The following is a 27,358-nucleotide window of genomic DNA, read 5'->3' as shown; positions in this document are numbered from 1 at the left end:
TACTTCATTCCTTGCTGGAATACTGAGTTTCTTCTGGTCTTGCAGATGATCAAATCGGCCCACTGTACAATTACAATACTGGTGAAGAAGGCCGTGTGGCAAGTGAACTCCACAATCTTCCTTTGCTCGTACGTCTGAGATGGTAAAGAACACAACTTTCAGATAAGGTAGTGGAAAAATGTAACAATTCTATGCCCACTGGATTTTTTGAAAACACTCACCCATTGTTGTCCATAACTGTCTTCCAGGTCATTTTCGTATCTGTCATCCCAGTGCACTCGAATGCCCAGCAATGTCGACGGCAGGAAGCCATTTTCAGCCAAGATGACAAAATATGTGAAGAACCCAGCCAGAGCTTGAATCATACCTGAGGAGAAAGAAATAGCAGATTTAACTACCAAACTCCGTGCAGTTAGCAGTAAAGAAAATAGCCATGCTGAATTATAACGGTTTGCGCTGTTCAGCAACTCTTACCTATCTGACCATAGGCTATGCTAATCAGCCTCTCGTTCACAAGTTTGTCCGTCTTAGGGTTTCTGGGTTGACGCTTCATGATGTCACTCTCAGCAGCTTCATAGGCCAATGAGATTGCAGGAACCTTGAAGACAAGAGGACAATAATGTTTATTCAAGAACATGATACACTAAGAAAAAAAAAATACTGGTCAAATGTGTTGCTTACCATGTCAGTACCCAGGTCAATGCAGAGAATGGTGACGGTACCCAAAGGAAGAGGGATGTTGGCAATGATAAAGAAGAGGAAGGGGGTGATCTCAGGGATGTTGCTGGTCAGTGTGTAGGCAATGGACTTCTTCAAGTTGTCAAAGATCAGACGGCCTAAAGTGGAAGACATGTCTGAGGACCAAGTCTCAAAGTAACTTTTCAGTCAATTTTCAGTCAAGTTCTCAAAAACTTACCTTCTTCTACTCCAGTGACAATTGAGGCAAAGTTGTCGTCCAGAAGGATCATGTCAGCAGCCTGTTTAGATACATCAGATCCAGCGATACCCATAGCCACACCAATATCAGCCTTCTTCAGAGCAGGAGAATCATTGACACCATCACCGGTTACAGCTACAATCGCACCCTGTGGACAAACACAATTTAATGTAACATCATGTCGTGATACATCCAAGTTCTGGTCCTAACCAGCTACGAATGCAACAATTGGTTTTGTCAATCATTTGGTTTTACTGCTATTATGTCATGTTTACTAGCTTTATATTAACTTCTCTCACTGTGCTAGCCAAGTAAATAAAGTACTTAAGTCTTATCTTATCAAAATGACCTGGTAAAGTTTTGATTGTTCGGAGATCGTAAAGACGAACTAACCTGTCTTTGGCAGCCTTCGACGATAATCAGCTTCTGCTGAGGAGACGTTCTGGCAAACACTATTTCTGTGTGGTGTTTCAAGACATCATCTAATTGCTCTGGGGACAGATCTTTCAGGTCACCACCATGGATCACACAAGCTTTGGCATCCCTTTAAAAAATAAAATAAAAAAAATTGAACAAAATGAAAAACCAGATGCAACAAATATTCGGCCAGAAACATCCAAATCAAGGAGGAATCCGTTACCTTGGATTAACCTCATTAATAGGAATGTTTAAACGGGCAGCAATGTCTTCAACGGTCTCGTTGCCCTCAGAGATGATACCCACTCCTTTGGCAATGGCCTTGGCTGTGATTGGATGATCACCAGTAACCATGATAACCTTGAAGTGAGATTTTGAATAAGCATTAGGACACCTGTGGTTGTTTCTTCAAAACCACAAGCAGTTATTAGGAATAAGGGAGCACAATATATATCGGCCGATGATTAAATGTGCATCTAGTTAAGTAGAGCAGGTTAGATTTGGATTTGTGCAGCTTGTCAGTTAACAACGGTTCCGTGTATAACAGCTCCTCTACGTGAAATCATGCACCTGATGGTAGATGGTTAGATAACCAGCTTTACTGATGATATGCACATTAATTGTCAGCCGATATACATTGTGCACCGCTAATTAGGAATGACTATGGCATACCTTGATTCCAGCACTCCTACATTTGCCCACGGCATCTGGTACAGCGGCACGAGGAGGATCGATCATGGACATAAGGCCAATAAAGCACAAGTTCTCAGTGGGAAAGTTCACCTCCTCTGTATCAAACTGGAAGTCCTCAGGGAACTGTTCGTCAGGAAGGTTGAAGTGGCAGAATCCTGTGGAAAAACATGTTGATGGAAAATGTAGATTGGAAACGCATGGTTTCAAAATTCAATTTAAAACCACAAAATTACCCAGTACTCTTTCTCCAAGGCCCCCAAGTTCCAAGTAGGCATTCTGGAAGGCATCCTTCAACTCATCATCAAGCGGCTGCTCTTTTCCTTGAATCAAAATAGAGCTGCACCTGTCCAGGATCCTTTCGGGAGCACCTTTCATTACTAGCAAGTGACTGGATTCAGTTGCATTGCTATTGGGGTTCTTATGGATGGAGAGCTAAAATGGTCCATAAACAGAAGATGTTAGACATCTGAAATTTAATCCGAAATGTTAGCCAAAGCAGGGGATGTTTTTTACCTGGTATTTGTTGGTGGAGTTGAATGGGATCTCGGAAATCTTGGTGTATTTTTCTCTCATCTCTTTCACCGATCCACAGCACAGCTCAATACACTTCAGCAGGGCAGATTCAGAGGCGTCACCAGCCACGTCTCTCTGTGAAAGGAAACAGGAAAGCATGAAAACAAGGAATGGTCTGAGGAAGAAGAGATAAAAACAAAGGGGGACCAACAAACAGTTCCATTTTAAAACAGACTACTTAGATTTTCCAGGAAATGCAATGTAATTTGAGGTAATGGTCTAACAAATTAGTCCCATTACAAAACAAGTCAGAGTGAGCAGAAATTGGATGGAATTTACAGGGGAACACTGTGTTCCCGTCAGAGTCTCTAGTGAGCTCAAGGTACTAAAAGAATCCCTAGAGGCAAACAGCCGAACTAAGCACAAGCAAACAAACATTGCAAGCATGTTGCTGATGCCATCTGAGAGTGGTTTACTACATGCAAAAACAACTTTGTCAGACGTTGCAAGAGCCGGTAAATCTTTTGACAGACTTTCACATTGCATCAATACAGACCTTAAGAATTGGGAAGTTTTCTTGTTCTGCAAGGAAGACAGCACGGTTGCAGAGACCGGCGATACGTGCGAGGGCGGCCCAAGTAGCAGAGCTCCTGTCAAAGGAGGTTCCACTCTGGTTCTCTGTGGTGTCTGCTTCGTGAATCTGGTTGTCAAACCACATGTGAGCGACGGTCATTCGGTTCTGGGTCAAAGTACCAGTCTTGTCAGAGCAGATGGTGGAGGTCGAGCCAAGAGTTTCCACAGCTTCGAGATTCTTCACCAGACAGTTCTTCTTTGCCATACGTTTGGCAGTCAGAGTTAGACACACCTTGAAAATACAAGAATCTTTAAGGTTTAGTTCTCTTTAAAATTGCAATTATTCCAAATTGTAGCAATTATTATCACACTTACTGTCACGGTAGCCAGGAGACCTTCTGGCACATTAGCCACAATAATACCAATGAGGAAGATGACAGCTTCCAGCCAAGAGTAGCCAAGGATCAGGGAGAGGATGAAGAAGGAGACACCCAGGAAGACGGCTACACCAGTGATAATGTGGATAAAGTGCTCAATCTCAATTGAGATGGGAGTGCGACCAACTTCAAGGCCAGAAGCAAGAGTAGCAATACGACCCATGACAGTGCGGTCACCAGTGTTGATGACGACACCCCTGGCAGTGCCTGTAAGCAAAAAATATTTAATTTTTAACTTTTAATTGTTCAAACATTTGACTTCCAAAAGACTTCTAGTTTTCATACCTTCAACACAGTTGGTAGAGAAAAACGCAATGTTCCTGGTCTCCAGTGGGTTGTCATTGGAGAAGTCAGGAGTACGAGTCTGAGGCTCAGATTCTCCAGTGAGGGAGGAGTTGTCCACCTGGAAAGGACAAGATCATTAGTAAATCCTCGTAGACATGCCATTGGAGAAGAATCATTCCACCGTGATTTATGGCAATGGCATTTCACCTTGCATCCATGAGCAGAAATGATACGCAGATCAGCAGGAATTCTATCGCCACCTTTGACTTCCACCAGATCTCCAACCACAACTTCTTCAGCATTGATATTATTCTTCTCACCATCACGGATAACCAAGGCTTGCTATGTGACAAAGTGGAAGTGCACTTAACATCACTGAAGAAAAGAGAAAGATCTTGAGAATATACACATTTTAGAATTATCATGAGTACCTGAGGGACAAGGTTCTTAAAAGAGTCCATGATCTTGGAGCTCTTGGCCTCTTGATAGTATGAGAAACATCCAGTGATCATCACAACAGCAGAGAGTACGATACCCAGATACAACTGCACAGGAAAATGAAGGAGAGGTTAGGGATACAGCTAAAACAACAATGTGATCTTAAACAAACAGGTTTTTTTTCTTCTTACGTTATCATTGGCGGGTTCCTCCTCGGAGACTGCCTGGATGCCGTAGGCAAGAAAACAAAGGATGGCTCCAATCCACAGGAGAGTTGAGAATCCTCCAAAGAGCTGCTTGCAGAACTTGACCCATTCTGGGGTGGTTGGAGGTGGAGTCAAAGCGTTGGGTCCATCACGCTCCAAGATCTCTTTAGCACGACTGACTGACAATCCCTGGAGAAAGTTATGGGTTAGATAACGAAGATCCAAAGTGAGAGCTTTATGCCATTATACTTCTATCAATATTCAAATTCAATACAGAAGCAGACTGACCCTAGTTAAATCAGTGCTGTATTTCCTGGTGAGTTCATCCAGGGACAGTTTGTGATCATCCTACAATCGCACAAAAAAAAAGAACAATGTACATCTCAAAGATCACTACAATTAAAGTTTTGCCAATAGGTGTTTTAAAGAACTAAACCGACTCACCAAGTCCACCTCTTTTTTGAGTTCATCCATGTCTTTATCCTTCTCTTTCTTACCCTTGGGCTTTGACTTCTTGCCCCCCTGCTCTGAGGTGGCTGCCAGCTCATATTGTTCTCGTCCTTCCTGTGGTGGAACAAGCGTAGAACAACCATTAAATCTCGAGCATGGTCTAACAATAGCATTTTTTAAGAATGCAAACTGCCTACATTTATTGATGAGTGTAGGTTTTAAAAAACTTGTAATATAAAATGCACAAAAATGTGCTATTACCCAACTTATGAGTGTATAAAAGACGTGCATAAAAAGTGTAAAATATTAGCAAGAGGTAACAGAGTGCAGATTGTGTGATCCCAATGGATAACGTGTAGTATTTAACATTTAACTTGAAAAGCAATTAACCAAGTAACCTCTACTACTGTTAAGCAACAGTTCTTATTACAACTGAACTCTGTGAATACAATAGGTGACTCATTGCCTCACAACACACACGGGAGCTTGGAGCTGCTGCAACGGGATGAATCACTTAAGTATAGAGCATTTGATTGCTAGTTTGCATTTAAAATCTGATTGTCATTTTAAGTCAGAGAAGCAAACAACAGGCTCTCTGTTTGAAAAAGGACTTCAATTTATCAAGTCTGCAATACATAATATTTTTTTTTTTTACTTAAAAGAGAAAAAGCTTCCATAGCACAACATGGGAGCATAAAAAAAAAAAAAAAAAAAAAAAACACTTGAAGCCTACATAGTTGCAGAAAACATCTAACAACTCGGATCTTGTTACATCAACAATCTAACAAAATGACAGAGTATATCATTTTGGTCTAAACTTTTGTTTCTACTGAAAACATCCATTTAAAAAAAAATATATGTTTTTTTTTCCCCATCAACTTTCATGATTTCAGGTCATCTTACAAAGATATTTATATCTGCATCAGATTTATATTTTTTGCAGGTGAATCCATGTCCTGATACAAATCTACAAGCACACTGGTGTGGTTACTATCTGTACACAAAAGCAACAGATGATGTTAGTGGCCAGAAACAAAGAACTTGACACCTGTAGTTCTCCGACTGAATATGACCGCGTACTTCAGAGCTCTTTCACATCTACATATGCTGGTTTAATTAAATGCTTACTCATCACATCTTATATGCATATGAGCACTTTTCACATATTGCACATGTGTGTGGAAAAGGTCACAAGGTTGAGCCAGAGGGTAAAAGATAAATCAACCACGGCAGAACCTGCTCATAAATATTCATATTTGTGAAAGAATATTCGATCTGGACTTCATCAAATGAATAAAAATACTATTCTCCAAAGGATTTTTTTTTTTTATCTTGCACGTGAGCCAAAGTCGGTTCGCTCAAGCATATCAGTGTTCTCATACTGGGACTTTGCCCTGTTGCCATTGGAAACAGAGCCACACCTCTAGACCCGTGAATGGGTTAAGTCACGTGTCAGGGAAAAACTCTCTTTGTTTCAGAAGTGGCAAATGAACAGGGGAGGGTGAGAAGAAAACATGGTGTACAAACTCCTCCACAGCAGTCACAGGGCAATTGCTAAAGCTACAGATTTTCATAAGCTCACTGTGGTTTAAGAGCCTGGACAGAGAATGAACAAAAACATACAGTGGGGTCAAAATGTGAAATTACTTCAGCATAAAAAATGGGGTGAAAAGGTGAATTATAAATCATTATACATTGAGAACCTGATGTTCTCCAGCATTATTTGAGATGTTACAAAGAGCAATCTGGAGTTCCAATAGAGGACAATATGACCACCTGTTCAGGGTCAATCGATCAATGACACTTATTTACTTACATTTAACTAGTCACCTAGAGATATTCATATTCTTAAAATCCTCAAAGTAATAGAGGTTAAATGTGGTCGGAGACTTTTGGACCCTGTTGCATTTCTAAAAATGCCAAAATAAACATCCAAGCATGTTGGAAAGCTATTTCTTTTGCACTTGCTTGTGGAAAAGCAACAATCGCCTGGAGGTAAATGCATGTTACGATCCCATAGTTCACTGCACCAAAAATGGTAAGGGGCCCTGAGACAGCCGCCGGGGTCAGTGAGGAGGGGTGGTCAGTCGCTGTCAGAGGAGACTGTCAATGACAAAAGGTTTCACTAACGCATAGTGACTGATGAATGGAAAGAATGTTAAACCCTTCGGAGATGGAGTGGCAGTCTTAGCTTATATACATCCACGGGGGAGCGAGAACACAACTGTGGTCAACACCTGATGCCGGTCCGAAAGCACACAACATACTTACATTTTTATGAAATAATAGTTTGCCCTTTTTAAAAAAAGGTTTGATGTTTTATTTATATTTTCCGATTTCTACTCCCTTTCTAAGACTATGGTGGCTACAGCATTGGTTAATAGTACCATGGTTAACTATATCATTTTTACGCTTTATGTATATGAATATTGTAATGTGGCACTGGATGGTAGTACTATATATGCCATTACGAAAACTCCAATATTAAACTAGCAAATACAATTTAATTCTCATTTCAATATGACCCCCCAAAAAATTATAGGCTACACAGCAAAATACATGAATGCTGTTATTTCATATCAGTCTCTTGCACACAACAGCAAGCCTATGTCTGCAGAGGAGAGACATCTGCCCCGTTGCGGTGGGATTTGATGGGGCTGGGGGCGTAGCTCAATGCACCAAACCCAGATGAAATATTCGGATGGCTGTTTGCTCCCCATCACATGGAATACCCTGGGACCTAATGCATAATTTACATTTACACTGGTGCTCAGAGCCTCAAATTAGGGAGCAGTATTCAGCTCTTACGCAATGCCACCGCATGCTGGAATCATATTAGGAGTTAATGAACCCTACAGGAAGCAAATCAGAAGATTATGACTGCATGTGAAAGAAAGCGGAAAAAAAACAAAGCATAGCATGCAGCTGATGAGATATTTTACAGTTCCAGAATGTAAATTAATGACGATTAATGCATAATTATGCGAGACACAAAAGAGTGTTTTCACAGCAGGTAAAAACTGTGTCTGTCAGTGACCTCGTTTATTTTTAAGTCAAGCCTTTACTTAAGTAACTCAGCCTGCTCCACTTAAAGATAACGATGACAAACAGACGCGATGATAACTACTCCTCAAACCCGAGACAACTTTATCATGTCAGACAACACCCACAAATACAACATGGTTTACTGTACAGCAAAAACATAAAATGAACCACATCACTGAGTTTACATCAAATTATTAACCACGTTTAGAGGGGTTAAACTACAGACACATCTCAGCTGTAAATGAAGGAGTTTAATGATGTGCGCCTCGGGGTAAAAAGAGTTAACTGTTTATTTTGTGAATTTTTATTACAAGTTGGAGTTTAAATGTAATACCTAAACGGTTTGCATGAATAGTTACGATCAGATTTTAACAGTTAAACGATGCACCTCGAGATTTTCAGGATGATTTATCAAGCCTGCATTAACAGTGTTTAGCAACTTAACATAAACATGCGTAATAATTGTGAAATACTTGTCTCGTTCGAGGTTTTAAGCGGGATATTTAGCCTCAGTAGTGTAAAAGATGCATGTCAATATGGGTTGAACAGTTTATCTTGCGCATCTGGAGGTTTAACAGCACATGTTGATATAAACTAAGCGCGTCGTTCATTCCGAGGTTTACGCGGTAAAATAGTGACACAATGTATCTCGAGATTTCGTCACACTCGGAAACACGTTGTCAAGCCCACTAGAAATGTTCCGTCGTGATAGTTAAAGAGCTTGAAGATTAGAGCTGTCAAGCAGAGGAACACAGAGCTCTGTTCTGGTCACAAACACGATCACTTCATTTTTACACTGTAAAAGTCACGAGACAACGTCGCGGCCATAGAGGAAGTTGAATGTTACATTCCTGAAATCTTTGTAGCGAACCCAGAACGTCTTAACATGGAGTTTGAGTCTCTTTTAAAGCCACATACTTCAAACCTGTTGCTCCATCCGAGAATACAGACTTTTAATGGTTTAGATGAACCCGTACGCGCATTTCATTCATTTAAACGAACTAATTTAAATATTAAAACTGCGGAAGTCTCTTACTCAGGGAAACCATTATTATTTACCAAACCATTATTTTCAGGAACCTGTTTAAAGATAGAAACAACAATGCAAACTCCTAGACAGCCTTTAAGAATAAAACGGCAAACATGTTCACACTTACTCCTCGTCCCATTTTGCTTCTTTTGATTAAAAACAACCACCTGGGTTTCCAAACAAAAAAAAATCCAAGCTTTCTTTTAAAAACAACAAATTAAAAGTCCCCAATCCCGTTTCCTCTTTTTTTTTTATCCTTGGTCACTGTTGGACGTGTCGTTCCAACCAGACACGCATCCAAGCCAGTGTGAACACTCAACGCTTATATACGTCTATATCGTGGGGGTTTTCACTGTGACGTCTGCTTGGATTGTCATGGTAACGCGGAGGAAAGGGGCGTGGTCTGAAGGAAAGACAACCGCGGGACTGAGGGATTGTGACAGACTTTCACTTCTTAACTTTGATCGTGTTAATTAATGTATCGCTTTTCTGTCAGTGCCGATTCACTTTTTTTGTTTGATCTTACCTTTGTGAGTTGCTGGTTAAGAAACTATTCAAAGCTATTACCTTGTTAGAAAATACCGGTTTAAGCTCGTATATCCGTGTTTAAGAAAGTGGTTTCTAGTTGGTCACTTACTGGACTGGACACCATGTTCCGAAAACCAGACCAGCAGTAAACCAGCTGGAGGTGGTCCTGTTCGTAGCTGCTTTATCAGCCTTATAACAAGATTAGACCATCTAGAAACTATTTAAAATATGGTAACGTGGTTAAATTGTTTAGAAATTCTTAAATCATTAACATGGTTTTGTGATTCATACACCTGGTATAAGTGCTTAGAAAGCATATACAAGGTGTTAATCAATCTAAAAATCATGACTTGCTTGGTTTTTTATTGTCTTATAACCTAAATTTCTTAGTATTACTTCATGGTGTAGTTGAATAATAGCCTCAAGTTAAGTGAAAATAATGTTGATGCAATTGCTTTTAAGCTTATTTTTCACAAACCATGAATATAAAATGTGAAGCTTATTTTTAATTAATAACATGGGATTCACCATTATACGAGGATTTCTACCATTAGGATAATATGAGCTCGGTTTGACAGACGATTTTTAGCTCTATTCTGTTGAGATCGTATTTCATGGTCATTATTTTCTTCTTTTTATGTTTTCCAGATTATCCTCATTAGAGGGATTATGCTCATTAAACACATGTATTGTGTGTTGTTGATGATGGAAATTGACCAGTGCTGTTGAACTGGCGCCTGCTGGAGACTGCATCTTCAAAGTAGGAGAGCTAAAAATATCTTGAAATTTATTTACAAGCTGTGGGCTCTAGCCTATAAACGTGTTGTCATGGAAACTATCATCTCACCCCCTAATTTTAGACAAGGAGAATGCCCTCTAGTGGTAGTAGTGAAATCTGATGAGCCTGATCATTGTAAATGCCTATAAATATCACGTGCTGTGCTTTTATCATGGCAAGGCTTTGCACATTTTCTACTTAAGTGTCTAATTTGATTTTAAAGGTTTTACATTTTATATCTTTGTGGGGATCATTATTTTAATACAAATTAATTGCTAGTGCATAATGAAGACACAAACACAAATTACTTCTACACTGAAAAAAGTCTAACATTGCTGTTATTCGTTTAATGTGTATTTTGTCATTGAAATAGCTTAAAATTATTGTTTTTTTCATTTAAACTAAACGTTTTAGTTTATATTTATGGATGAATCCATTTTTTTTACATGGATACAATATGATTTGCAGCGGGACATTAAACTGAATTTATTCATTTGATCAAAGCAATTTTATTAAATTAAGCATGGTTTGCACATGCGCATTGCTGAGTTGGAGTTCCGCTCTCTGACCACCTGACCTGTTTATTTAAAGAATTTAAAACAAAAAAAAAACGTCCGTTACAGTTGAACTGTGTGTTAAGCGGCGGCCGCAGTAACTTACACTTCAACAGACCCCTCCAGGCTGGCTGACAGACACAGAAGAACTACGAGCAACCCTGAAGAAGGTAAAATAATCAACTTTGTATACCCTTAATGTTTATTTATTTTTTTCTTTCAATTAACGTTTTACCTAACTGGCCTTGACTCGTAATTTCAGCATTCACGCTCGATAGTATGTAACTATCACTAGGATATCACTATTATTTCTAAATGCATAATTATGCTAGACATTTTTTTCCCGCTGAATTTCTGACACTTGAAATCCAGTAGTAAATCCCCAGGTTCAAGCTTCAAACTTCATGGATGCAAACAGCGCGCTTTTCGACACCTCCCGCTTTTTTCGCGTCAGTCTGCATGACTTGTGTGAATCGTGCAGTTCTGAGAGGTTCTGATTATAATTTCACAAAGTCATCTGAAGTCATTCCATAGCTTAATCTGAGGGACAGAATTATATTTAGATCATTAAATTACAGTTTACGGAAACTCGTCTTCCCTCTCCCTGCGGCTGTCAATCATTCTCCATTTTATATTCAAACCGCGCGCCTCGTCCGTTACAGCAGGATCGAGCAGGATACACGGTAAAACTCTCTCCAATATGATATATTCACATTATGATGCTTGATCTGTAGATAAAGGGCTGTGGATTTGCATAAAATGATTATTTTGTTGGAGTTTTATGCTGTTTTAAAAACGACTCGCCACCGTGTGTCTGTTAGATCACACATTACAAGAACTATGAATTGGCATCAAACCAACAATAAATGGAATTTAAAACCGTGAAGAAACAAATGATCGATAAACTGTTGGACAGATATACACGAGGATTTGTGCGCTCGACATTTCTTCGCTTTGTGCCGTGAACGAATCGTTCGATTTAACCGGTTCTTCTTAGTGAACCGTTTGAACCAGTTCACCAAATCGAACTGAATCGTTTGAAACGATTCACGTCTCCAATAAGCATTAATCCACAAATGACTTAAGCTGTTAACTTTTTTAATGTGGCTGACACTCCCTCTGAGTTCAAACAAACCAATATCCCAGTGTAATTAATTTACTCAAACAGTACACTGACTGAACTGATGTGAAGAGAGAACTGAAGATGAAAGCCGAGCCAGATTACAAACGAACACGCCCACTGCTGGAGCGGTTCTCTTTCTCGAGTCAAGAACCAGTTGCATCAGTTTTCCGATCAGCAGTACGTACACTGAGCCGAGAATCGTTTCTATCGGACACGTCCGATTTGATAACCGATGAGCTGATGATACTGCGCATGCATGATTCAGCGTGAAGCAGACTGACACACAGAGCGTCTGAACTGAACTGGTTCTTTTGTTATTGATTCTGACCTGGCGAAACGTAAGTTTATTTCATAACAAATACATTGCAATAAATTATGTATAGTAAGTGGATTACGATTTCAGCCCTTATAACATCTAATTTATTTACTTTATATCTTCAAGACTTAAATCCTCATGCACATTATTGCTGTTACTGTATTCGGTGTGTTGTTGCAAAACTTAATTGTAAACTTTCCATGATTATGAGGTTTTTAACTGACTAAAGTTATGATTACGGACTTTATATTTGATAGACTTCTCTAATGACGTCAATACGTTGAGCGTAAAAGAACAGATGGACTGGGTTTTTTTTTTTTTTTGACTTAGGTCTCTGCAGAGCAAAAGTGGGCGTTTTTCACCTTGTGAGTGTTTTCAAACTGCTGGGTGTTTCTAAATCATGCAATTAAAATGATCACCCTTACCCAACCCCACCCCTAAACCTAACATCACTATGACATTAGCCAATCAGGTATCATGGTGTAAAAACACCCTGATTTGGTAACTCCCATTACATTCCTGCAGAGACCTATGCTGTTTTTTTTCAACCGTTTTATTGAATCGAACTGCCCAAAATACTTTTTGACTCCATTTTACATGTGTTTGCATCCCTGAAACTCTGAAACTTGACTAATGGTAATGGTTACTTATGCTATCAATAGCTAAAGGTCCTATGTGATCTTTTATTTACACTCCTAATTATCTTGTGTTCAGTATTTATCAGCCATAATATTACAAGGCGCAGCTATTTGTATCTGGTAATGTTAGTTTGCTACACTATTAACAGCATTTACATGTGGTAGAAATTTACCAAAATTTTAGCCAGCTTTCCTAAAATCATAAAATAAAGTATAAATCTATTAATGTTAAATGTTGGGTATTCTTAATTTGTGTATGATGTTAGTAGTTAACACACTTTGATGGCTGAAACTTAAATCATGTTTTCTCTTTCAGCTTCAGGGAAGCAGCCACCAATCAGCTGTTCCTGCTGTGCAAATTATTTGGAATCTCCTGCCAGTGATCGTTGCTTGTGGTAAGTTCTATTTCCAATGTCATGAGGACGTTTGTGATAATTAGGCATCCTAAAGTGTAAAATTTTCTCTCATCTGGGAAGTTGTCTACCAGATCTACTAAGTAAAACTAGATCATCACTTTTAATTTAGTCACATCCCTTGTAATGAACATTTGATTATTGACAAATGTTTTGTTTTGAAAGTTTAGATTGTATAAGAGCTTGGCACATTATGATCTAACATGAAATCGGGAGATTTTCTGAAATTATAACATATTTTCTTTCTTTTATTGTGCAGGATAATGAGGTTGAAGAACTGGAGCAGACAACCATGGCGATCTTTATCACTGGGAAAGAGGATCCTCTCCATCCACCTAAAGACATTAAAATTGTTGTCGAAGGAAAAGAGGTCCTGAACGAGTTGCCATCGGTTGCTGGGCTCATATATACACTAAACCTAAAATATCCAAAAAGGCTACAGTTCACCTTTGAATTTGTGCAAAAGGTCCTGATGGAGCTTGATGGAATAAAGATGACCCCAAAAGTCACTAGACTGACCACCCAGCTGTACAGGGATTAATTGTATAATTGCATAATTGTTACATTTTATTGTGTTTTTACAGCCAAGACTTTAGATCCTTTTAATAAAAAGGTTGTACTAACAAGGCTGCATTTTCACTGCAGCATTTACAAATGTGGCTGCCCAAGTTCGATGGCTACCAGGTACAAAGGTTGAATAAGGCCAAGTCTTATGAACAACTGAAGAGACTGATTGCAGTGTTTCAAGTATTTCTGCTGTCAATCTTCATACATTTGAAGCAAATGTTCAATGTTGTGAGTTTATTGAACAATAAATGTGTTCTAAAGGAAAAGTGTTCTGAGTAGTCATTGATTAAAATGTATTGAAATCATTAATTAAATAAAATAATTAATTTAATCGGACCTATAAAAATTAGTTTGTTCCAAACTAAAATAATTAATTTAATTTAACCTATACATATTAGTTTAGTTGGTTTGTTCTAATTTAAAAAAATTAGTTTGTTCCAACCTAAAATAATTAGATTGATCAACCTTTAAAAAGTGGTTTGCATGGATTTAAAATTTTCAAGTTAAACTAAATTAAATTATTTACATTGAGTCAATGTCAAATGTTTCGTGTGATTGATTACTTCAATTTTTTTAAGTTGATACAAGGTTTTTATTTTTTCAGTGTAATTTGACATATTTATTGATTTAAAATGACCAGTTTTTGTATGATTTTGATGACATGTCTTCTCGCATATGTTTGCAACAGAAAGTCTTCGTGTTTCAGTAGTATGTTTCTTTTTCCACCCAGCCTGAAACAAAACAGCATCGATATTAGAGCTAGGTTAATCACTGTGAAATAACATAATACTTTTATGAAAGTTATCGCTATTGTAGACCCCATTCAAAACCCAGGTTTCCTCTTGGGAAACAGATACTTTAGCTTTAAAATGAAAACAAACGTTGATGTTATCAATGTCAAAGACTGCTAACATCTGTTAGTTGTATCTGTTATTACCTCCTGGTCTTTGCCTTAGGATGTATCTTCTAACTTCATCATAGACGAAGATGAGCAGCGAATATGGGAAGGCACAGAACCACCAACATGGTCTAAAACATAATGTTCAATACACATTACAAGGTCAGCTAGAATAAAAATGAAATATTCCTTTTTTATTGTGTGTAAAAGACTAGTTATTTCCACCTACTTGAGAGGATACATTCTTAAAGCAATGTCCATGCCTGGGCAGTAGGACAAGAAAGCCGCCAGAGCAGTTTCCTCAAACAGACCAAAGATGAGGATTTTGTTTCTATGAAAGAAAAGTGGTGACAATGCTTTTAAAAACATCAATGTATAACACATACTGCACAATTCAATGGCTGGAGACTTTGTTTACATACCTCATTCCCTGCTGTACAATGGAATTCCTCCTGGTCTTGCAGATGATCAGATCGGCCCACTGCACAATCACAATGCTGACGAAGAATGCTGTGTGGCATGTGAACTCCACAATCTTTCTACGCTCATATGTCTGAATGAATAAACAGAAGAACGATATTTACATGACCGATACCTCACATTTAGTGGTGCACGATAAATATCGGCCGATAATTAATGCGCATCTCATCAATAAAGCGGTAAAATCCATCAGGTGAGTGATTTCACATATAGCAGCTGTTACTAAACAGAGCCGTTGTTAACTGACAAGCTATGCACATCTACGCTGCTAATGAACATAAGGCTTTACTGACGAGATGCGCATTAATTATCGGCCGATATTTATCATGCACCCCTACTCACATTTTCTTGTATTATAAAATAGATTTTGTTTTATATACAGTTTTGATACCTACCCATTGCTGGCCATAGCTATCTTCCAAGTCATTTAGAGACTTATCGTCCCATTTGACTCGAATTCCTATTAAATCGGAGGGCAGGAATCCGTTCTCGGCAAGAATTACAAAGTAGGTAAAGAACCCTGCAACTGCTTGCATCATACCTAAAAATAAGTATGATGACATTGAAATTAAAGTTTGGAGGGTCTGTCAAATAATTGTGTATAGCCTATAATTAAGTGTTTGTTTTATTTGTATGTATTTAATTAAATAATAGAGCATTTATATGTTACATTTCAATATTCCATTCCAGTTTCTTTATAATCCAAAAACAGTAGGTGGCCATTTTTTTTTTTTTACTTCTACGGCTAAGGGCATGGCTGCAATAGCAATTATAAAGTTTTGTTGATTATATTAATGCACTGACTAAAGATATTCCTGGCCGCCATTCTTGCTGGCAGATTTGTATATGCAGACGATTTAGTATTTCAAAGTATAGCAGTTAACCAGAATGGATATCAAATTAAATAAAACACAGTAATATGTAACACAGATGCTTTTGGAGCAAGCCTGCTGATGCAGTATGTTGAACTTTTATAATAATTATATTAAATACTATGCAAAGAGTAAAATATTACAACAGAGTAGGCACACTTCAAAACCAGGTCAAAGAATGAACATAGCACTAACGAACGTCTGTTTAGAGTAACCATGCTCTTACCAATTTGACCATAGGCCATACTGATGAGCCTTTCATTCACCAGTTTATCTGTTTTAGCGTTTCTTGGTTGTCTTTTCATGATGTCACTTTCAGCAGTTTCATAGGCCAATGAGATAGCAGGAACCTGTGGAAACATTAAACAACAAATTAAAACCATTGTTTGACCATTTGGGGGAGCTCTCACAAAACTAAGGCTCAGTACATGGATATACACCCACTAAAGATAAAAAGCATTGCTACATGAACTGTTTGCGGTTTTCAAAATGTAAAAAAAAAAAGAAAAGATGAGCAGCCAATATGGCTGACACTCCAAGAGCAGAGATCACTGAATGTGTAGAGTTGTATTGGATGAACAGAAGTCATAACTTTAAGGCGGGCGTACATGGTGAGAATTCGGATGGTCGGAAGATCGTATGTCCACGCACACGGCACGAGTGAGTTTATCTGAAAATCATATGGATGAGATGATATACGACACGTTGAGCGTTCAACTTGAAGCACCGCTGCACACACAGAAGGATCACTGTATGACATTAAAGTACCGCGAGAGCGATAGAGAGCACACATATCCAATGCATTCGAATCGCTCTCGCGGTACTGTTATACAGGTGATCATTCTGAGCAGTGCTGCTTCAAGTGGAACACGCATAATATAACTGATCTCCATCTCTCATAACTGCATATAAAATATTGATATGAGCCGTAACTGTTTCCTACACGTACAGGTTATTTTTCAGCAATAGGAAACCGGGACGTTTGGTTACCGTGTGTGTGTTCTTGTATATGATTTATAAATATCTGAAATAGGTATTACAATGTAAACATGGTTTGTGAGGACAATTCATGTGCCCTCGTAAACCAAATGGGTTTAAAAAATACTATACAGTGTTTAATAGAAATTTTAATCATGCATTTTCCGTGATGGATAGAGGTAGACAGTGTATGAATACCGTTACGTTTATGAAGAGTTCCTGTAAACTACATATGCGTGTGTGAAAGAGAAAACTAAAAAGGCAGTGGAACACGTTGCTAGAAACATCGTACAGTGCTCGCTGTTCCTGTCAGTTTTTCCTCCTGGTCGTCCACATTCGCCGTGGCGCTGCCGTCTTCGTCTTTCTTCTTCTGTGGTTTTCCTAGTTCGTGATTGGACAACTTCAGATAAATCAACAAATCGGCTCGTTCAACCGCACAAATGGCACGAATTCAAACCGATAGCTCACGAACTTTTTAGACATGTTTAAAAATGATCGGCAGGTCGGGAAGTGCTCGTAAGCCACTCTGCTCGGCTCGTAATTCATCGCAAATGATACGAGCCGCCACCATACGAGGATACGCGATTTCCACACGATTGAAAAAAATCGCATGCGAACTCGTACGACAGCAAAAATCGCACCGTGTACACCCGCCTTTACACTAAATTATTCAAAGTGCTTTTTTTCTGACCAGAAGGTGGCACTAAAACAAACTCACACAATAGCTGCAATTACAATTACAAAGTTACATCTTATTCATTCTATCATTTCCAAGATGATGTCTAACTTTGTGGTTGGGATGCTATTCACTGTCATGGTCTCAGGATTATCTGTACTACATCTGTGGAAGATCAGAACCGTAGTTTGCTTCTAACACATTAAAGATGGTGGAAACCAAGATCCGATGAATCAGAAGAAAAAAACAAATCTATACAATATATGTCTACATCCCTTCAGAGATTTGCTCCTTATTCACACACTGTGTCCTTTCACCTACCATGTCAGTGCCCAGGTCAATGCAGAGAATGGTGACGGTGCCCAAAGGTAGAGGAATATTAGCAATGATGAACAAGAGGAAGGGTGAGATCTCAGGGATGTTGCTGGTCAGTGTGTAGGCAATGGATTTTTTCAAGTTGTCGAAGATCAGACGTCCTAAAGTTAGATAGATATGAGAATTAAGCATCATAAGTTAACTTCATAATTCTTAAGTCAGTAAAGTTCTCAATAAAATCTCTCACCTTCTTCTACACCAGTGACAATTGAGGCAAAGTTGTCGTCCAGAAGGATCATGTCAGCAGCCTGTTTAGATACATCAGATCCAGCGATACCCATAGCCACACCAATATCAGCCTTCTTCAGAGCGGGAGAATCATTGACACCATCACCGGTTACAGCTACAATGGCACCCTGATAAGAGAAAAAAAAGCATTAAAATTGTTCCTTCAGGGCAAAATTTTCTGTTATCAAATAGGATTGGACAGGAATTACCTGTCGCTGACAACCTTCTACAATAATCAGCTTTTGTTGTGGAGAGGTTCTGGCAAACACAATTTCTGTATGGTGTTTCAGGATATCATCCAGCTCTTCTTCTCTCATATTCTTCAGTTCTCCACCATGGACCACACAGGCCTTAGCATCTCTAGGGGTACACATTGTATTAGTAAACTTCTAGAGCAGATTCAAAATTTGGGAAATAAATGTTTTGTTGGAGATGGATACCTTGGATTAACCTCTCCAACAGGGATGTTTAAACGAGCAGCAATGTCTTCCACAGTCTCATTGCCTTCAGAGATGATGCCAACACCCTTTGCAATAGCCTTGGCTGTAATTGGATGGTCTCCAGTAACCATGATAACCTGTAATTCAAGATTCTGAATCATAATTTGATTAACTGATTGTACATGCAACAAGTATGAACAATGTTGAATATGCTGCAGCAAAGGTGTTACATATTCAAACAATGGATCTTGAACCAAGAACAACTTATTGATTCAAGACCCATTACAAATAGTCTTAGCTGTAATTGGATGGTCACAAGTAACCTGTGATAGAAGACATAGATGCTTGATCATATGATTCATTTAAATCAGTAAAAGTATAATATAATCAAGCCATCAGTCTAGAATCAAGGTGAAACAACACCTTGATTCCTGCACTCCTGCACTTGCCCACAGCATCTGGTACAGCTGCACGAGGAGGATCGATCATAGACATGAGGCCAACAAAACACAGGTTCTCAGTGGGGAAGTTCACTTCGTCTGTATCAAATGCAAAACCCTCAGGAAATTGGTCATCAGGGAGGCTAAAGTGGCAGAAACCTTTGATAAAGAACACAGTCATTTAGTGTACATAGTCATAGTTTTAACTGACAAACTCCACAAGGTGAACTTTATAGGGTGGCTTTACCAAGCACTCTTTCTCCAAGACCTCCGAGTTCTACATAAGCATTTTGGAAAGCATCTTTCATTTCATCATCCAAAGGCTGCTCTTTTCCTTGAATCAAAATCATGGAGCATCGATCCAAGATTCTCTCAGGGGCTCCCTTCATCACCAGCAGGTGCTTAGACTCCGAAGAATTGGGATTCTTGTGGATTGAGAGCTAGGAAAGGCGTATTAGGGGATGTAAGGAAGGACAGTCAAATCTGTAAATCTCCAAATAATAAATAATCAAAAATACCTGATACTTGTTGGTGGAGTTGAAAGGGATTTCAGAAATCTTTGGGTACCTCTCTCTCATTTCAGTGACTGAACCGCAGCACAGCTCGATACACTTCAACAGAGCGGACTCTGAGGCATCACCAGCTGTGTCTCGCTGCAGAAGATAGATTTATTTTCTTTACTGAAAGTGTCTTGACTGAAATATATTTACTGATAGACCTTTATAGTCACTCAAAATGTAAATCATCAACATATTTCTTTAAATATAAAGTACTAAAGCTCAAGCACACCTTTAGGATTGGCACACGGCTTTGATCAGCAAGGAAGACAGCACGATTACAAAGGCCAGCAACACGTGAGAGAGCAGACCAAGTTGGAGAGCTCTTGTCAAAGGAGGCTCCACTCTGGTCTTCTGTGGTGTCTGCTTCGTGAATCTGGTTGTCAAACCACATGTGAGCCACGGTCATTCGGTTCTGGGTCAAAGTACCAGTCTTGTCAGAGCAGATGGTGGAGGTCGAGCCAAGAGTCTCCACGGCTTCGAGATTCTTCACCAGGCAGTTCTTCTTTGCCATGCGTTTGGCAGTCAGAGTTAGACACACCTACATGAAGATACCAGTTAATTAATAATTCTTGGCTCAAGCGAAGTGTTCTTTGGCTCTAGTAGTGTACATTGAACTCTAACTTACGGTTACAGTGGCAAGGAGACCTTCAGGTACATTAGCGACAATGATACCAATAAGGAAGATGACAGCTTCCAACCACCCATATCCGAGAATCAGGGAAAGAATGAAGAAGGAGACACCCAGGAAGACAGCTACACCAGTGATGATGTGGATGAAGTGCTCGATCTCTATAGCAATAGGTGTTTTTCCACAGTCCAGACTGGAGGCAAGGGTGGCGATACGACCCATGACAGTACGGTCACCAGTGTTGATGACAATCCCTCTGGCGGTACCTATAGAAAAAATATATATAAATTACGAAATTCTGACTTTTTTATTCAACAAACCTAATATGTTTTAACTCTGTACCTTCAACACAGTTAGTTGAGAAGAAGGCAATGTTTCTGGTTTCCAGGGGATTTTCATTGGAAAAGTCAGGAGAACGAGTCTGGGGCTCAGATTCCCCAGTGAGGGAGGAGTTGTCCACCTGGAAAGGAAGAATACCATGAATATAATTAGTTATTGGTCCAAGATTGCTGTTTAGTAACAGTTTGGTGTTGGTCTAACTCTGGGGTGTTCAATACCCTTCTATGTAAAATTTTAGCTAAACTCTGTAGGACACTGGCCCTCCAGGAGTATTTTTTGACAGCCCTGGCTGGTTGGTATACCAGCATGTACAACTTGTTCACCAACAAAACATTGGTTGACTTGTTGACCAAGGAAATTGCACTACTTAAAGGTCCTCTGAAGTGCCTTGATACACGCAGCATTATTCTGTGTGGTGACGTAATTTCAACTGAAACAGGAAGAGAAGGCAGGACAAATTGAGTAGCCCCACCCTCTTTTTAAAATAGCCAATAATGTTTTGTTTACATATGCTTAGGCCAGAGACATTGAGCTCAGTAAAGCCACATTTGACAGCCACGGTCTAATAGATTACCCCCTAAATTCGATATGAAACACTTAGTAAAACAAAATAGTGGTCATAATCATGCTGAGGCTGTGTAGTTGTGAAAGTTTTTAATAAAAAGACTCCCACATTTGATCCACTCCGTGTGTGTCTCTCACATCTCTGGACAGGAGCCAAAGTCCAGATCAGATTGTATTACTGCCGCGGTTCCCGTGCAACAACGTGAAACCAGACCTCATTTGCACCAATCGAAAGCTTATTTACACTGTCTGAACCCTGTTACCTATTACCTACATTGTGCACTATGAGCCATTCACTGTACAGGAAATACTACACAGTGACCAATCTAAGCCGGCTCTTCAGCGTCTATTTATAGTGCAGGGGGTGGGCGCTTCGGATTCTTGAGCGCATTTGATTGGTTAGAAGATTTGATGAGAAGGTAAAGTATGTGGCGTCTCAAAATTGTTGAGATGTTTTGGCTTTGAATGCTTATATCTTCTCATTGGGACTTTAAGAAGCCTGTTTGATGGAGACACCGGAATACCCGTCTCCCATTCTGGTGACCAACATTCAGAATGCAACTTAACTTTACAAAAGTGGGAGTATGTTACTTTTGCCATTCTTTTGCACTTTAGGTCTTACCTTGCATCCATGCGCAGAGATAATGCGAAGATCAGCTGGGATTCTGTCTCCACCTTTGACCTCCACAAGGTCACCAGCGACTACCTCCTCTGCATTGATACTCTTTTTCTCTCCATCACGCACAACAAGGGCTTGCTACAAAACCAGAAGTAATTAGAATTAAGTTTTTGTGTGAGAGATATAGTGTTTTATCAGAATATACATATATTTTAATTTCATTACCTGAGGTACAAGGTTCTTAAAAGATTCCATGATTTTAGAGCTCTTGGCTTCTTGGTAGTATGAGAAGCATCCTGTTATGATGACAACAGCAGCAAGCACAATTCCCAAGTAAAGCTGGAAAATTAAAACAGGTTCACAGTGGGGCTAATTATGTTTGATTCACTATGTTTGTTGACATGAATAAATAATTTAAGGTTTTTGCTCAATCGTACATTGTCATTTGCGGGTTCATCTTCAGAGGCAGCTTGGATTCCGTATGCCAGGAAACAAAGGATTGCACCAATCCAAAGCAGCGTTGAGAACCCACCAAAAAGCTGTTTGCAGAATTTGACCCATTCTGGAGTCGTAGGAGGTGGGGTCAGGGCATTGGGCCCATCACGAGCTAAGATCTCCTTTGCCTGGGAAGAAGACAAGCCCTGCCAGCAACAATAAAAATGTAGTCAACAATTGGTTAAATGTGGTTGCAGCGTGAGTGAAGCTTGAAACAGTGGTTGTGGATGTCAGACCTCAAAAATATAAATATAAATATGAGACTTAAATGCAATATTGTGGAATAACGAAAAAGGGGCATGTTGTCCTTGAGGCGTTAGAGCTTTTTGAAGGTCAGGGTGGGGCAGAGGATTTGGTCCAGGCAAGGGGTGGAGTTAATGACAAAGACGCAATTACCTATGTCCAGGTTTGCTCCAGGACAGTTAGCAATAATTAGGTTCAAATAATATTATGCACATAGGCTTCAGATCCATATCTTACTTATATAAGTTGCAAGTACTTGTATTATAACTTTTCCATCACAACTTTAAAACACTTGCCATGACATAATAATTACATCTTGAACATACCTCTTGGTAAACCTCATCCACAGACATAATTTTTAAAGTTAATGTGCTTTGATTTGACAGAGTAGACATATTAAGCTTATTAATCCAAAATTAAACTAGTTTACAAGCATTAGCACTTTATTTAAAGGGAGATAAAACCAACAATCATGGATGTCCAACTAAGAAGATAAAACCTGCACATAAATCATTTTAGATACTTTATGTTTCCCAAATGTGTTACAGAACTCACCCTTGTTAGGTCAGTTCCATATTTGCGGTGAAGCTCATCCATGGTCAACTTGTGGTCATCCTACAGAAACAAAAAGAGCCTTGAAATCCCAGTTCCCCCCAGAACCGATTATTGTTAAATGGAACATTTTAATGCGATGTGTATTTTCTAAATGTATTTATATATTATTTTCGCACCAGATCCACTTCTTTTTTGAGGTCGTCCATGTCCTTCTGCTTTCTTTTAATTTTTTTCGGCTTTTTGGCTCCATCTTCTGAAGTTGCCGCCAATTTGTACTTATCGTTCCCCGTCTATCAAAAATAACAATACTTAGCATATGGAACAAACACATTACCTGAATGAGAGACAAGAGAAAAAGAAGAAAAAAAAACCAGAGAGAAAAATGGAGCAACAAAAGCAAATGTGCAATGAAACGACGTATAATGAAATATAGCCATGGTCCACTCACTCCAAGTCCCATTTTCCTTGTTTGTTCCAATATAATCTCTGGAGCTTTTGGATCTTAGATGTCGTAGTTCTCCTGAAAGCCTCTCCGGAGACAAAAAGCTCCTGTGTGTTCAAGCCAGGTTCACAAAATTTATACCCTGCCAACTCACCTGTTTCAAGGAGGAGATTAGGGAGGAGTTTGGCTGCTGACTTGGAGCTTTAACATTTATTCAACCTTCATCCGAACAGGTAGGTCATGTCATTGACATCTAATTGAAGAACTAGCATTCTCAATATTTGAAAAGACCTGTTGTAGTTTGCACATAATTTATTAGTATTAAAAAAACATCCCATGTGCTCTGGTTTGTATATATATAATATTTGATTTGTCTAGCACCACCTGATTTTTATGATTCTTAGCCACTTCTCCATTTCAAAGGTAAGTGTCTTAATTGTGTCCTTCGGCATTCAACACCCAGTTATTAATCTGATAAATTCCAATTATGCTTGTACACGGCCAAAATTATATCTTAAGAGTTCTGAATGCAAGTTTGGCACACGTTTTGTTCGTGTTTTGTAAACGTCTCGCTATCTTTTCTCTGTCAACAATGGATTAAGTTTAGTCCATATTTATGTTTTTCAACAGCATGCCACCACTTATACATCTGTGAGCATGGATTGCACATTTCCTTTTCAGTTTACATCCATTTGTTTGGTAAATACTCCAAGAAAGCCAGAGAGGCTTGTAAATGAGGAAGATGATAATGAACTCAAGGTGACATCAGATTTGTGGGAATGTCAACAGTGACGATCAGCCTCTCTGACAGTCATAACCGTTTCAAGCTGAAATCGATGTTGCTGGCTTTCTGAGGTAACATTTTAATATTTTCTTCCTTATAAAAGTCTGGCACTCATTAACTTGGGATCATGAAATAGCGATTTAAAGCAGCTACTGTACCAAACCTATTTTAAGGAAGCAGTCCAGTCTCTGAAAGGAAACATTATATTCTAAAGTAGGCGGTCAGGCACTAGGAAAGTGACCGCCCTTGTGTTACTCAAAATTCAGGTGAATAATACAGAATTTGTTACTTTGCAAGAAACTAATGCACTAGTGCAATACCTGAATCAAATCACACAAAGTAATAGCTAATAATATACCCTTAAACAGTGAAAACTATCATTAAGTAAACCGGTTCCAGTGCTTCATCCCATAATTGCTTTGTCTGATCCAGGGTTTATTCTCAGAAAGAAACAATGTGTTGTAGTCTCTCGATGTGCAGAGAAATGTGAAGGGGGAAGGGGCTCGTACTGTATCTGACACACGTGATTAGTGTGACACACGTGATCAGACGCTCTATGGACGTGAGCAGAAATGGCAAACAAGATCTTTAGCTATCTTTTTTTATTTTAAATGCACCACATGGGCAATCCATGCATACATATATATTATATAACGTACTGGCAAGGCTCTCTGAAAGTTAAGAACAAATTTTCCTCCGGTGATGTTAATTTAATGTTTGTATCTACTCTTTAACAATGTTCTTAAAATGTTACCACAAAAACATTATTTATGGAACATTTAATTTCTTAAAATGTAACAGTTGAATATTCATCTAATGTTTTTAAATGTTACAACTTGTTTTGGAATGTTCAGGGAACATTCAAAAGTAATGTTCCAATAATGTCTGCAAAATGTTACAATGTAATGATCCTTTGATGTTTACTTAAAAAAACAGTTTTTGTGAAAGCTATGCTACATTTTATTTTTCAGGCATTTTATTTTTGTAAGTGTGCTCTTGGGAGCTGCTCCTCGCTGTGCAGTAAGGACTGTGGAGTGTCTCTACGAGCTCTTGCTCTCTCAGGCACGCAGCTGTGAGCTCAGAGGGAAATGTCAGCCGCAGACACTGGGAGAGAGAGAGAGAGAGAGTGTGTGTTAGAGTGAGAGAGAAAGTGAGAGAGAGAGACGGGCAACAGATCAACAGAATAATAAACATGACAACTGTGAAAGAAGGCAGTGTCTCCGTCTCACACAGCTCTCTGCGAAGAACACTGCGGAAATCAGCAAGAATCTGATTTTAAAAGATAGCTGTCACTTCTAGTATTTCAGCAAAATTCAGTGTCATTATAAAGGTCTGTTATTCATTTTCAGGAATAGTTGGGCCGAAAGAGAAAATTCCTCATACCAATCTAAATCTTAGATAATAGATCTTTCTTTCTGCCCAAAATATAGTCATTGTTGTCAACAGAATGATTGAAATAAATATGTCTTCCAAATATATATATATCACTGTTTAGCATGGAAATGTTCATATAAATATACAATATGGGGTATACACATTTTCACTAAATTCATGAAAATATTTTTGAATATCATCGTGTGGTAGGATAATATCTATGACAGTTAACACTTTATGTCAAAATGTAATAGTTTTTCCTGGAAATTCAATGACAAAATGATTTATGTATTGACATTACCACATGGTTGTGTGTGTGTTTATATACACACACACACACGTTTGTTTTTGTGAAAAGTGTGTTCATCCCATAGGTGTAATGGTTTTTATACTGTAGAAACTGTATATTCTATGGCCCTACACCAACCCTACACCTAACCCTAACCCTCACAGGAAACTTTGTGCATTTTTACTTTCTCAAAAAAACTAATTCTGTAGGATTTATAAGTGTTTTGAAAAATGGGGACATGGGTTATGTCCTCATAAGTCACCCTCTCCTTGTAATACCTGTGTCATACCCATGTCATGTCACACACACACACACACACACACACACACAGTGGGTAAAATAAGTTTTGAACAGATCAACATTTTTCTCAGTAAATATATTTCTAAAGGAGCTGTTGACATGAAAACTTCACCAGATGTTGGTAACAATCCAATTAATTCGTACATACAAAGAAAACAAAACAAATACATTCTGTGTAATAAAATGGAATGACCCAGGGAAAAAGTATTGAACACGCTTACTGAAATGTATTTAATACTTTAAAACTAGTGGCATGCATTGCTGAGGTGTCATTACTGTATGTCTTCAAATCTTTAAGGTCTTTGGCCTTCTTCTATGAACTCTAATCTTTAGTTCTATAATATTGACTGAAAAAAACCATGTCAAAGATTGAAATCATAGTTAAATGAATGGTTTAAATCAAACTCTGATGCTTGTTATCTCATAATTAGATCACAGACAGGGTCACAAATAGTAATTTTCATATTTGGGTGAACTAACAAATGAAACAGTGATTCTGGCCAAAATAAAGTTGTAATCTACCTCTTCTACTGTAACATCAGTGCCGAAAACAGCCTCACATTACCTACTACTTGAGTTTAAAACAACTCAGATGTGTCTTTAAAATAAAACAGACAGATGTGTCTTTACATGAGCAAACGTAAACACATAAACTCGTGTTGACTTGTTTGGGTCACATGACGTCACTCTCTGAACGTTCATTGGCTGACGCTGACAGAATTGTGATTCTTGGGTGCACTTTTCCTTTAAAACATCAACTTCTAAGGCACCTGTAATCACACCCCCCAGACCGTGAGTTTTTCTTCTGGGAACGGTCGGGTTACGAGGCCCTGGAGGA

General features: G+C 38.7%; 1 protein-coding gene and 1 long non-coding RNA gene across 7 annotated transcripts in view; one reads left to right on the top strand and one right to left on the bottom strand.

Moving 5' to 3' along the window:
* The window catches only part of LOC113044615 (sodium/potassium-transporting ATPase subunit alpha-1), a 73,671-nt gene extending 49,814 nt beyond the window's left edge, over nucleotides 1–23,857 (bottom strand). Inside the window, exons 1-22 of one of the 4 annotated variants that reach the window (XM_026204747.1) lie at nucleotides 23,780–23,857; nucleotides 23,508–23,621; nucleotides 23,332–23,391; nucleotides 22,476–22,679; nucleotides 22,264–22,377; nucleotides 22,042–22,176; nucleotides 20,859–20,976; nucleotides 20,514–20,782; nucleotides 20,118–20,426; nucleotides 19,847–19,981; nucleotides 19,576–19,768; nucleotides 19,312–19,487; nucleotides 18,889–19,025; nucleotides 18,658–18,808; nucleotides 18,408–18,576; nucleotides 18,167–18,321; nucleotides 16,418–16,541; nucleotides 15,715–15,860; nucleotides 15,262–15,392; nucleotides 15,069–15,170; nucleotides 14,879–14,970; nucleotides 14,547–14,672 (exon numbers count right to left, since the gene is read on the bottom strand). In XM_026204747.1, coding sequence (XP_026060532.1) covers nucleotides 14,644–14,672; nucleotides 14,879–14,970; nucleotides 15,069–15,170; nucleotides 15,262–15,392; nucleotides 15,715–15,860; nucleotides 16,418–16,541; nucleotides 18,167–18,321; nucleotides 18,408–18,576; nucleotides 18,658–18,808; nucleotides 18,889–19,025; nucleotides 19,312–19,487; nucleotides 19,576–19,768; nucleotides 19,847–19,981; nucleotides 20,118–20,426; nucleotides 20,514–20,782; nucleotides 20,859–20,976; nucleotides 22,042–22,176; nucleotides 22,264–22,377; nucleotides 22,476–22,679; nucleotides 23,332–23,391; nucleotides 23,508–23,621; nucleotides 23,780–23,791 — 3,075 coding nt within the window. In that variant the 5' untranslated portion in view covers nucleotides 23,792–23,857 and the 3' untranslated portion in view covers nucleotides 14,547–14,643. Of the gene's footprint in view, nucleotides 1–3; nucleotides 135–221; nucleotides 368–474; nucleotides 599–681; nucleotides 837–916; nucleotides 1,086–1,330; nucleotides 1,482–1,577; nucleotides 1,715–2,026; nucleotides 2,203–2,280; nucleotides 2,480–2,560; nucleotides 2,696–3,116; nucleotides 3,426–3,508; nucleotides 3,778–3,855; nucleotides 3,974–4,062; nucleotides 4,198–4,286; nucleotides 4,401–4,484; nucleotides 4,689–4,787; nucleotides 4,848–4,943; nucleotides 5,064–9,151; nucleotides 14,673–14,878; nucleotides 14,971–15,068; nucleotides 15,171–15,261; nucleotides 15,393–15,714; nucleotides 15,861–16,417; nucleotides 16,542–18,166; nucleotides 18,322–18,407; nucleotides 18,577–18,657; nucleotides 18,809–18,888; nucleotides 19,026–19,311; nucleotides 19,488–19,575; nucleotides 19,769–19,846; nucleotides 19,982–20,117; nucleotides 20,427–20,513; nucleotides 20,783–20,858; nucleotides 20,977–22,041; nucleotides 22,177–22,263; nucleotides 22,378–22,475; nucleotides 22,680–23,331; nucleotides 23,392–23,507; nucleotides 23,622–23,779 lie in introns of those variants that run through there. The other 3 variants (XM_026204743.1, XM_026204744.1, XM_026204745.1) reach the window with 3 other exon arrangements.
* LOC113044625 (uncharacterized) lies at nucleotides 9,466–14,207 on the top strand. Of its 3 annotated transcripts, none has more exons than XR_003275889.1 (5): nucleotides 9,466–9,554; nucleotides 10,201–10,312; nucleotides 10,954–11,054; nucleotides 13,278–13,356; nucleotides 13,634–14,207. It is a non-coding gene; the product is annotated as an uncharacterized LOC113044625 (long non-coding RNA). The 3 variants fall into 3 exon arrangements; XR_003275890.1 differs by having other exon boundaries at nucleotides 9,466–9,783; XR_003275891.1 differs by lacking the exons at nucleotides 9,466–9,554; nucleotides 10,201–10,312; nucleotides 10,954–11,054 and adding an exon at nucleotides 11,113–11,567.
* Nucleotides 23,858–27,358: the final 3,501 nt, after the last annotated feature.

Source organism: Carassius auratus, chromosome 26 (genome assembly GCF_003368295.1).
Source record: "Carassius auratus strain Wakin chromosome 26, ASM336829v1, whole genome shotgun sequence".
Classification (NCBI taxonomy): domain Eukaryota; kingdom Metazoa; phylum Chordata; class Actinopteri; order Cypriniformes; family Cyprinidae; genus Carassius; species Carassius auratus.
This window is presented reverse-complemented; position numbering and strand designations above follow the sequence as displayed.